Below are 12427 nucleotides of genomic sequence, written 5' to 3'. Positions count from 1 at the left end.
CACACTCCAGGTTTCATTAAAGCACCATGTCACACTGCGGCATCCTGATCCATGTGCTAACTCACGCCACAGCTGTGTTTGAGCGGATCAGGATACCGTGACTTCATTCAACATGGCGGTAAATCCACAGAGGCATAAACACTGCGGTATATAGCACACAGACCTGCTCAGGGCAGGATTTTGAAAGAGATAGCAAACCCCGGAATCACAGCATGTGCCAGGAGCACAACCCGAGGTCGGGAATAAACACGTGCTCATTCCTGACAATCGGAACATCAAAAACAAAAGACAATGGAAGAGGGTGGGGGAAGCTTACGGCTAACTCAGTGTGGAAATAATATGCAATAATGTATTCAACATGCAAAATATATAGATGAATACGTAATTAGCACCTTGTTATTTATATATTGCTTTGCAATAAAGAAACAGCATGAGATGTCAGAGAGGAAGACGGGGAGAGACAGGGCTCATTTTCCAGAATGCATCAGTACAGCATGAGAGAGGGGAAATGGGGTGTATAATGTGGATGCTTCCGGGGATGCCGTAAATAAGTGCTTAGTAAAGCCTCTGGCCTGTTTTAGCCTGTGGTTCTGGTTTACTACTTTAAAATGTACATTTTACTGCATTATTTAGTCATAATTAGGTCATATTTAAGATTTAGTGTTTAAATCCACACTTAACCCTAAACTTTTGCATGTCTCCCCAAACCATTAGCATTTAGATATGAATGATACCCCATGGCACTTTGAGGAGAGATGTGCTATTCATATTCTAAAGCCATTTGTCTTACCTTTTCTGCAGGGTGGATAATAAAACCTGCATAAATGTATAACCTAGGATAATTAGAAAAACATGCATCTACTGTACCTACATTTAGTCCAAAAATGTACATATACATGCAATTGGCTGAATTTTCCAGCTGAAATGGACACTAGTGGCTGTAAAAAATCAACAATGTTTATCCTTTTAACTAGTTATGATTACAGGGAGATTATTGATTAATAAAGACTTATTTTTGTGCAGGTCCTTGAATGATACTATGTCATCACCTCAAAACTGTTACCATAGTGGATGATTTGTAAACAAGCACATTTCTACAGTGGCATCACATGACTAGCTCAATATGGTAGGCTTTTCTAATGTGGGAAACTTGCTTGTTAGTCCGGCTGTTACAGCATTGCACTTGCGATGTAAAACTCGAGTACGAGTCCTGTAAAACATGTACACCATACTTGGCTAAACGTCATGTCACTTCACTTCACAAACTTTCAGAGCATCTCACTGAACAGTTATTTTCCTACCTACCACTAGTAGTAGTAGTAGTACGTGCAACATGCAAGAATCAACATATTATCATTTTGCAGAAATGTCGCCAGTTGCACGTTTTTACAATGTGGAAATCCCCTAGATTTACATTGACTTCAGTGGGCTCTTTTAAATACCATGACATGCTAGAAACCACATAGCAACATACTAAAAACCACGTAGAACACCTTATGAACCACATAGCAACAGATTGGCAATCACAAAACACCTTAGGATCATGATGGGGAGTTTTGGACTATGTTTTTAGCCCTAGCTGTTTTTGGCAATGGATTTGTTTTCTCTCAGTACAAGCGTCAAGCAAAATGTTAATGGAGTCCCTGTCTTAACTAATCCAGTGGTAGATCACAGAAAACAATAGTAATGAATCACCTGTGATTACTGTCAGCCACATTCGTTTGTTTTACTCTTCCTGAGAGCTACATCTGTATTTCAATTAGGTAAGATCAGAAAACGTCTACTCTGCTCTCTACCAGTTTAGACTTGGGCGTCTGCCAGCTGAAGAGGAAGACAAACTGGCTTTAAGAGTTTAATGACCGCAGGGCACCAAAACAAAGAACAAGCTCTTCCTTCTCCATTGCACATAGCTTCCAAACCCCTGATGTTGCATTTTTAACCTTGGAAACATCTGCTAACCCTATCTTTTTTCTCAAGCAACAAGGAGAAAGGGTTGTCTGAGTTGGGTTAACTTTCTTAACATAAAATGTAATTTACTGTACAATTTGTTAGGTATAATAGTAAGTGGGAAGCGGAAACATGACTTTAAAAATGACTTTAAAGGACAGTTTTCTTGTGAAAACTGTCAGTTAGGGAGGGCTTGCAAACCCCATTTGTCATGTGAAGATTAATGCTTTGTATTTTAGCGTAGGGTGTCTGAGACAGGGGTGGGAGAGAAGTGCTCTATCATGAATGCTGAGGCAGTTCATATTTTTTCTCAACTGCTCTCGCAGCATTGAAGGGGTCAGTTGCTCTATCTGCTCTCGCTCCCCAATGCGGCTCTTGAAGCAGATATGCTTACCTTAACCCCTAAATAAGTCTCTCCACCTCTAAAGAGTGTGTGTCAAAGATCTTTGAGAGGGGTGCGTGCTGCAGAACAACACCTGAGCTCAAAGCACCTTGGGTCGATTGTGTAATGGCATCTCTTCTTGTTCATACTGGAAGCTAACAAATCCTAAGCGTGTTACTAAAGGCCATCTGTGTCATAGTTCGTTCACTCACACACTCATACACACACTGTCCCCTCACCTCCTCCCACTGGTGGATGTATCTGATGAGGCGTGAAAGCCTGAGAAGACGGAGCAAGCTGAGGATTTTGGTGAAGCGGACGATACGCAGCGCTCGGGCCGTCTTGTAGACCTCCGAATCAAAGCCTTTCTCTACTATTAGAAAGATATAATCCACCGGGATGGAGGACAGGAAGTCTACCACGAACCAACTCTTCAGGTAGTTCATCTTAATGACCTTTGGGTCCAGGATTATCTCCGAGCTCTCCTCGTTCACAATTCCAGTTCTGAAGTTCATGACCAGGTCCACCAGGAAGATGGTGTCCGAGGCCACGTTGAAGATGAGCCAGCTGGTGGTAGTTTGCTCGGAAAAGAAGGTAATTCCCACAGGAATGATAATTAGATTCCCCATCATCATGATGAGCATTATCAAGTCCCAGTAGAACCTGCAGAGGAGGGAGAAAATGACGTGTTAAAGTAGGACCACTTGAAGACAAAACCGTTTTTAAATCTGCAGTAGGTAACTTTTGTAAAAATATATTTTTTACATATTTGTTAAACCTGTCATTATGTCCTGACAGTAGAATATGAGACAGATAATCTGTGAAAAAATCAAGCTCCTCTGGCTCCTCCCAGTGGTCCTATTGCCATTTGCAGAAATGCATCCGCTCCCGGTAAGAAACAACCAATCAGAGCTGCGGTCCGTAACTTTGTTTGTGTTCAAAATGTAGAAAAATGAATATAATAAGTGAGTACACCATGAATCCATTTTCCAAATGGATTCATGGTTTTTAGCTTGTCCTGAATCACTAGGGTGCACCTATAATAAGTGTTTATATTCGGACTATTTTAGATTGCTTCGGGGGTAGCGCTGCGGAGTAACCCAGTACCTTTGTGATTCTTCATAGACATAAACAGAGAGAAGTACACTGTAAAAAATAAGTGTAATTTTAACTGTAAAATTTTGTAAAAACGCTACGGAAAAAAACTGATAATAGGTTAACAGTAAGTTCCCGTACTATATACAGGGAAAAACTGTAAAAGATCTAACAAAGCATTTAATGTAAATTTACAGTAAAATTCTGTTAATTATACAGCTTTTAGAAGTAAAAAAAGAACAAATCAATGTATAATTTACAGTCTAAAACTGTAAACTGATATTCCCAGAATTCCCTGCGTGACACTACACGTTTGAAAGTATTTTATTGAAATAATCATGTTTTTAAATAGTTCTTGTTATCAGTTATGTACATTTGAGCTTTATGTTACATCTTCTGTTGCTTAATGAAAGTTTTTTCCATTATTTAAGTATCACGTGTGTTACCATGATGGTGTTTTGTGTTTCCATAAATGTGCACCTTCTATATGTTAATATATACTTCTGCTTGTGGTGAAGCTACTTGTGATGAGCTTTGATACTTCATGTGGCTTTCTCTTATACAGTACCATCTTTATTATTATGGTGGTTGTCAGTATTTTCAAGGTACAAAACAGATTTAATTTTGTGTGTTGTTGAATTTACTGGTTTATATTCACATTTTCTTGTTTGTAAATTACAGCTTTATATTGTAAAATTAACAGTTTTTGACGTAAATGTGTTTACAGTTTTCTGTATTTTTACAAAATTCTTCTGGCAACCACAGCTGCCAAAAAGTTTTTGTAAAAACAACAAGAAATTTTTTACAGTGTAGATCCGGCTACGATGTTCTTCCGCAAGACACAAGCAGTTCTGTTTATTAACCGCTAGAGCGTCAAAAGTTACCTACTTTTAACAGCATTGAGAAAAATTAGATTTGAAAAAAATGGTTCCCTTTCAGTTTGTGAGTGCAGATTTGTATTGATTTGGCCACATTGCACAGGAAGTTGAGTTGAAATATGAATTAGAATGACAGGTAGTAGAGTTTACTGAACATCAATTTAACACAGTAAAATGAATTTTGGGAAATGAAGTGTTTCTGTAATCTGATCCACAAAACATTATTTATTAAATCAGCATCTCATTCTGAAGACCAGCATCCATAACACAACATTTGCAGGTCATTTCACCAGATATAAGTGTATTTTCCGGTCAAAATTATGACTCATGATTTCCATGACCTGTTCTATCAAAGATTTACACATTAATTGACTTTACAACTATTTCAAAAGCACTTTCGCATTCTCTCCTATCCCGATTCTGTTCCCAATAGCAGAAAAATACTAGCCCTGTTCAGTATGAAGATGATGTAGCAGGACTGGCAAGATTAAATTCCTGCTCTTTTCTGCTGGAATGCCCTCACTGCGATGGCCCTCGGATATATGTGATGTTTCTCTGGGTCCTGTCTAACAGACTTCCTTCAGCGATCAGTACAGCTCGCGCCTGCAGTCTGCACACGATGCACTACAGCTCATTTCCCTGTCGCTTTTGATATCACCGCCAACACTTCCTGCTGGATTGCCACCCTGTGACAGCGCAGTACAGCTCGCGCTTTGCTCTCTGGATGAGGAGGCAAAAAGCCACAGGACCAAAAAGGCAAGAGGGAGATTGTAACATGAGAGGGTTTCCCTTTTCTTACAGTATGTGAGAGTTGTATGTGTTTACAACCGTCTGTTTGCGACATTCTGCTTTGCTTGTACAATCTGCAGATAGCTAATTAAAGGTACACGCTGTAATTGCTGAGCCAGCAGCATTTGAACCCTCAGGAATTAGCTTGTGTTTTGAAAATATGTGAATGGAAACCCCATAGGGGTGAATAGCTAGCTGAAACCAGCATCCACAAGCTGCATTACAGGAATAAATAAATGTAATATAAATACACATATACATATATTTAAAATGGTTCTCTTAAATTGTGCCTTAGTGCGCTTAAGAGACTTCTTTCAGAAACATTTACAAATCTTTCCAATCACAAACTTTTGAACGGTAGAGTGATCTAAATTATAAAAATATCAGCATTATCAGTTATGATCATTTATCACTTGACTGATACCAACGTTTTGCTTGTCAGCCTACAGTAAAGCACCAGACCACACTCTTATTACTTATGTTATATAAACATTATGTAAAACTTTCTATTTACAGCTCACAAAATTATTATAAAATGTGATTTGTGGTACTCTGCAGTCTCAGTATGTCCTTCGTTCTCTCTCTTCACCAGAGAACTAAACTCGAGAGAGGTTTTCAGTTGCTTGGCAGAAGATGCAGCGCACAGCTCATACAGTGAGAAGAAACACATTATGATTTCGAACCTTTAGTGTTACATAACAAGACACCCAGTGTTAAATAGACATGCAAAAAAAAAAAAAAAAGAGCAGGACCAAAGGACAAAACGACAGTATTTGAACTTTCTGCGTATTTAATTAATTCCAAATACGAGTAATTATTTTTATAAAAAATTGTATACGTATATAATCCTCAAAATATCCCTGTTTGTTATTGTAATTATTCCTTTTTTTATTATTAGTCATTCAATCTGCTTCTCAATGTCTATTTAGCACAGGTTACAGACTTGCATTGTCATTCGCAAGCATGTTTGACAACAAGCCAAACCAAACACAAGTCAAGTAATTAGTGAACACTATATTGGTGGTATTACTCATGCCACCTAATGTGAAGAAATCTTCCTCAGCACAAAAGGGAAAAAAAGCCCATTTTTATGTCTGCCTTGAGCAGACATGAGTCAGCTCTCTGATAGGAGTCCAGCAGACAACAGAAGAGATTTTTTTTTTTTGCAACACTGAAATGTTCCGAGGTCAGCGTATTGTATATACACATGCACACATACTGTATTTGCATTAATGTAGCTCCTGTGTCTTGTAAAATCCAAAGGCAGAAGTATTTTGACAGGCGCCGGGCTATCCTAGAGAACCATACAAGATGTCCTGGCCGCTGATAACGGCATACATCCATGAACTAAAATAGATGCTTTCAAGAATCCTATCTCATGCTAAAAACCCCTGGCTGGGGCCTCCGATGAGGCCGATGCACTTGGCTGTAATGGATCTGAGCGAATGAGAAAAGCGCTCGGCCTTGCTTTATATATATCTACCGATCCAGTATTTAATAATTGTCTGTGCTTCGGTCCAAAAAGTCATCTTTGGTTAATAATATCCACCTTGGTTATTTTTACTTTTGGGAGCAGTAAAAAGATGAAAGAATTCATTATTTGTTATTGCTTCTACTGTTGGTTGCAGTATAGCTGGGACTGTGCATGAATTGCACGTGAAGGTATATTGAGTACCCGTACTGAGAGAGGTTTGACAGGCCGTTTTGCTTTTGTAACTGTAGCCTTGACAACCGAAAGACAGGCAGGCTGTATTGTCAGAGGTGGGATGGTTGCCATGTGACCATCTGTCCTGCTGGTGAACACTAAAGACAAGCATAGAGGACATGACCCAGACACAATGCTTCTATATGCTCAGATGTGCTTTTCTGTCTCTCTGCCGCAGCTGCATCCTCACCTCAGTGTGGATTGGGGATCTTTAAAGGAATAATATGCACAAAAATGAAAATTCTGTCATGTATTATCCTCCTGTCATTTCATCATGATGCCAAGCTCTAAAATAAAACAATAATGTGTTCTGAAGTCATTCGATATATATATATATATATATATATATATATACACCTGTATGGGTTTCTGAAGAATGTTGGTTATGAGTACAAATCACGTTCACCAGATAGATCGATCGATCACATATGTATTTATAAAGAGACACAGATTTCTCTTAACTGTGGCCTGTTTGCAGAGCTCTCCAGTCATACTGCATTCATAAATTGGGCGCTCTTCAGCATTGTATGCGAGAAAAAAAATACAGACTAAGGCTATTTAAAGAGTACCAAGGGGCATCAGTTTGGAGGAAGTGAGACATGCACTTGCAAAGACCTTCATTAGACTTTGGGACACGTCTTTGAGACAAGCCTCCAAAAAGCAACAGCAAAAACCATCAATAATGCAAGACAAACTTGCATGCCCCTAAAAATAGAGGTTAATCTGGGTTTAGAAATCAGAGGCTGTTTGATAAGGAGAAGGAATCTGCTAACATAAAAATCCTGCTTTTCCATAACCTTTGTGATTAAATTATAAGCCAGAGATTTGACCCGAGCTTATTCATTACCTGATAAATCCTGCCACTAAAAAAAAAATTAAAACATGCACAAAGTCACCCAAAATGGTGAAGGAACTCTGGGAAGGCGACGTCAGTCACGTCTGAAGATTCTCAATAGATTTTCCTTTCCCCAGTGAAGAATTGTGACTACAGCAATAGGCTGGACAAACAGGGAAAGCAAGAGACAGATGACATGCAATATGGAGGACCGATAAAAGAAGCATACGACTGAGTCACGCATGATAAAAGTCAATGACAAAAGATCTCAGGCCACATCAAGTCAAGCATGAGCCCTTTCTAAAAAACAATGAATAATGAATCTTACTAACCTCCTATTAATCTTTAAAGGACCACATTGGGATATTGAGTTACCTAATGCTTCAGAACCAAAACAGCGTAATGTGAATGCTGTTGTCACTCATGTGGTGTTTCTGGTTCCAGCTTTTTCAGTTCACGGCTGGGACGTTATTGGAAGAAAATAAGTCAGTTTCACAAAATTAACTATGGAAAAAGCTTGGAAACAAAATAGCAGTTCCCTGTGTGGGTGAGAAAGGAAAGCCATTGTAAATGAGCAGACGAATCCGAAGCATGCCAAGTGTAGCCAGAATCACACGGTTCAGGCTTTTCGTCCATTAGAAGCAATAACCACTGTCATCCTCCCATTGACTCTATTTTACTCTCTGTCCACCATCTCCCTCTTTGTATCTTCTATTTTCTCTTTCTCACCTGTTTTCTCCTTTTCTGGCTCTCCCTTTGATGTAAAGCCTATTTGGCAAGTGCGATCAAAGGCTCAATATTGTGTGCAGAATTGAATCATGGCCATCTTAGAATGCTATGAAGTAGCTAGCAGCGAATTAATTTAATAAAATAAAGAATGTTATTTCAGCATTGTTTATTTACTATAGTATTATTTATATGCTGTTGCATGACATTTTTAGAATTAGTTTTATTTTAATATTTTCAGTAAAATTTGCATGTAAATTATAGTTTAAGTAGTGATGTGCTTCGTCATTTTAATTCGTTTTTGTTTAAATTATTACTGTTTTGCTTGATTTTGATTTCTATTTTAGTTTAATTTCAGTGCTTCAACCTATTTGTTTGTGTTAGTTTCCAAGGCGAAATTTCTCATTTTCATTTAAGCTTTCATTTATGTTTTAAAGCAAATTTTTGTTAAAATTGTATTCGTTTTGTTACGAGCTTTTGTGATTTTTATTAGTTTTTGTTTAAATTGTTTGTTTTGCTTTATTTTTATCTCTTTTATGGTAATTTTAGAACTTCAGCTTTTACTTTTTTTTCTGTTTCCAAGGCGACATTTCTTATTTTTGTGACAATTTTTAAATTTGTTAAAAAGTTTGTCATTTGGTTATGTACTTTTTAATGTTTATCATTTTTTAGATAAATTATTTATGTTTAGTTTTAGTTTTATTTCATTTCTTTTATTCCAGTTAGTGGCCAAGGGAACATTTCTAATTTTCATTTAAGTTTACTCCCTTAATATGTTTTATATTGTACAATATGCATATGATTGCTAAGCAGCAGCGTCATTTGTGCATTATGGCAGAAAGGTCAATCACATTACATCACAGGGTTCAGAGCAATGTTAATCTCGTTCAGTGTTTGTTGGACATCTAATCCAATATCACCTTCTCTCATCCCTGCTGATGTTGGAGGGCTTTACACAAACAGCTCCGATATGTTTCAGGGGTGGCGCAGCCTAGTGGTTAAAGACCTGAAAGGTTGTAGGATTAAATTTGTGAACTATGTGATTACTTAGCGTACACAATCTGTGTACTGTGAGCATCACATAAAACATCAGCTAAATTAGGTTGGCTAAATGTCAAATAGTAGTTGCAGTAGAAATGGACTTCCAGCAGACATAATGGGTCATTCATATTGTATAGTATTGGCTGACCTCTTTAACTTTAAATAATAATGTGTTTTTTTTACTTTAGAAATTAGCTTTGGACTTGCTCAGGCAATAAATTATTATTAATTATGACTTGACTGATTGCACGAACCCAGTTTCACTAGTGAACAGATGTTGCCATTTTCTAAGTCTCTTTCAAGCGTGTGAAATTGCGAATTTATTAAGAAATATAAAGTTTTTATTATTATTATTATTTACATGGTGTTGACTTTATTTAGTATTAAGTTTAAACATATCTTTAGATAAATTTAGATAAAGAAAAAAAGAAACAACTGGAACATTTCCTAATTATGATGATTATTATGTGGTCACTTTAATAGTTATAATAATATTTTAAGTAAATATATTGACATGTAAAAGGTGTGGGTATATATATATATATATATATATATATATATATATATATATATATATATATATATATATATACTAACTTGAAAATGCACTGCATATTAGATTAGGTATATTATTAGGACCCTGCTTTGGTAGTTAGGTGGTGCCTTGGGAGTGAAACATCTGAGTTGCTTTGTTCTTACTTGTTACACATAATATACCAAAGCAAACTACATCAAGTACAAGGGATAAATAAAACAGTGAAACATGTGGGAGTCCAGCTAATGACCCTGTATGGGATAGAGTTCTCCACATTCATGAACAGCGTGAAGCTGCTTTCAGCACCATGGAGAGCGTTATGGGCTGAAACTAATGATCAGACTTGATACTGTTTCTACACTAACCTATTTGAGCTATTGATTTGTTTTGTTACTTTCTTATTAAAAAGTTTGCTATTGTTAAGTTTACAGAAAATAACTCAGGTTGTTCAATTGAAATTATGACTTAAAGTTCACCAAAATTAGCCTCTCCAACAACTATAACAATTAAAAATTTGAAAGAAACGTTGTGGTTTGTGCGCAAAAAAAGAATTAATGGAAAGTCCAATTTACCATCAATAAAGCAGTGGATATTTTTTTAAATTAAAAACATTATTTAAATATACAGTAAATAGTATATATATATATATATATATATATATATATATATATATATATATATATATATATATATATATATATATATATAATGTTTATCATGTATGTTGAGGTAACCCACTGCTAACCTTTTTGTTTTTTGTTTTGTTTTTTCTGTTAAACCTGACATTTTTGCAGTATATTCATTTATCCATCCATCCACCTATCTATCTTTCTATCTATCTATCTACCTACCTATCTACCTGTTTTCTGTCTACATTGGTGCAATGGAGTATGAAACTAGCTTGAGACTTCAAGCCTCCAAGTGGCCAAACAAACTCCAAATGATGAACAAAAGTATGAAATTATGCTGTTGCTTATGGGATAATGCCTTTCCTAACAAGCTATTTAAAGATAACCTAGTGTTACATTGTCAATTATTTGTCCGTAGTAGTCTAATTTGAAGAGGATCTGCTAATCAAGTCGTGCATGAAACGTTCTCGTGGGGGGCATTGGGTTTGAAAATCCCCTCCATTCACCTGACTAACGCGATTAGCGTTAAACTGCTTTAGATCAACTGCCCCAGCGCTAAAATTGGCATGGGCTATTACCTGGTGAGAGCCACACGGGATCATAAAGAGCCACAAGATAATACTATAGAATAATCCGCGTTTGTGCCTCCAAACAAGACGTGATCTTGCAGCCACCCTCGTTTCTTTTCATCTCACGACAGACACTAACAGCTATGTGTTTACAATGCCAGAGAGTGATGCATCATTCCCTGCGCGCACCAGCACACACGTCTTACACAATAGCAGAATGAATGCCCAATGATGGCAGGTCGGAGACAACCCATGATGACTGCTGTCCCGTTTATTCACCGATATGACATTCACCCCTACTCGTGCCAAGGGCATTGCGTGCGTTCAGGTTCTGGTTCTCCGAAACGCCACGCTTAATGTCTGCAAACGCGGCGCGCAGAGCACGAATCCCATTTTACTGTGACCTGAGTGTGCGTGGGAAGGTGACTTTCCACACTCCTTACCTAAAATCACTATAGGGGTGAATGATCCAATATCCAGCCGTCTGCACTCTCTCCTGCTCTTTCTCCACGGCTTTCTGACTCCCGAACATCCGCAAGGAGAACTTATTCACCCCGGGCTGCATCATGGCTCCAAATTGCCGCTGCATAAACCCGGATTGCCTGGACGCGGCGTCCATATCGTCAAACCCGACCATGGCTTCTTCCCGGTCCCCCTTTGCACTCACTGAGTTGCCGTGTTCTTTCATGTTCTGGCTCCCCATGCTGTTCTTCAAGAGCGAGTCTTGCCTCTGGAACACATTATTCCCATCCGCTTTCTCCTCTTTGTTGCTCGAGAACGAATTGGATTTGTCTTCCATGGCGGTTTCAGAACGTGCTGTCTCCGGGTGCGGAGGACAGGCTACGCTTAAAAGTCGAAAGGAGCAGCTGGCGGCTCTTCTGTTTCATTGGACGTCCCTCAAACCACCGCTGCCTCCAGTCCGAGTGCTGCTGCACAACTGAAAGGCAGAGCAGTGGCGAACCGGACAGGATCAGCTTTCTTGGGCTGCTGCCATCTACTGTCGGGATTGAGCGCGGCCCGCGTCCCGTGGCTCTCCAAGCGTGTCGCGGACGCGGACGCACCGCCATAATGCGCTGCTCCGATATGCTTCCAGACTGAAAGAGTGCCAAAGGAATACGATTTGAACATGATGTTGTAGACGCAAATCAGGGTTATGTAAAGCATTTGGGAAGGGCATGTTTTATTATGAGGTGAACTGAAATGGCAATTATGGAAGACTAACATCCCTGTGGTCTATAAAATACCATGTGTAGTAAGGCTTTGTGGAATGACAAAATCGAGCATAATTATATATAT

At 38.2% G+C, this 12427-nt stretch overlaps 1 protein-coding gene across 1 annotated transcript; it reads right to left on the bottom strand.

The window, feature by feature from the left end:
• Window positions 1-2451: 2451 nt before the first annotated feature.
• LOC113084679 (potassium/sodium hyperpolarization-activated cyclic nucleotide-gated channel 1-like) lies at window positions 2452-12308 on the bottom strand. Its single transcript, XM_026254935.1, has 2 exons — window positions 11575-12308; window positions 2452-2992 (listed from the first exon to the last, which is right to left on the bottom strand). Exons 1-2 carry the CDS (start codon window positions 11928-11930, stop codon window positions 2485-2487), a joined length of 864 nt encoding a protein of 287 aa, XP_026110720.1. The 5' UTR covers window positions 11931-12308; the 3' UTR covers window positions 2452-2484.
• Between the last annotated feature and the right edge of the window lie 119 nt (window positions 12309-12427).

Source organism: Carassius auratus, unplaced genomic scaffold, assembly GCF_003368295.1.
Source record: "Carassius auratus strain Wakin unplaced genomic scaffold, ASM336829v1 scaf_tig00040442, whole genome shotgun sequence".
NCBI lineage: Eukaryota > Metazoa > Chordata > Actinopteri > Cypriniformes > Cyprinidae > Carassius > Carassius auratus.
The sequence above is the reverse complement of the archived record's forward strand: the minus strand, read 5'-3'. Positions and strand labels throughout refer to the sequence as shown.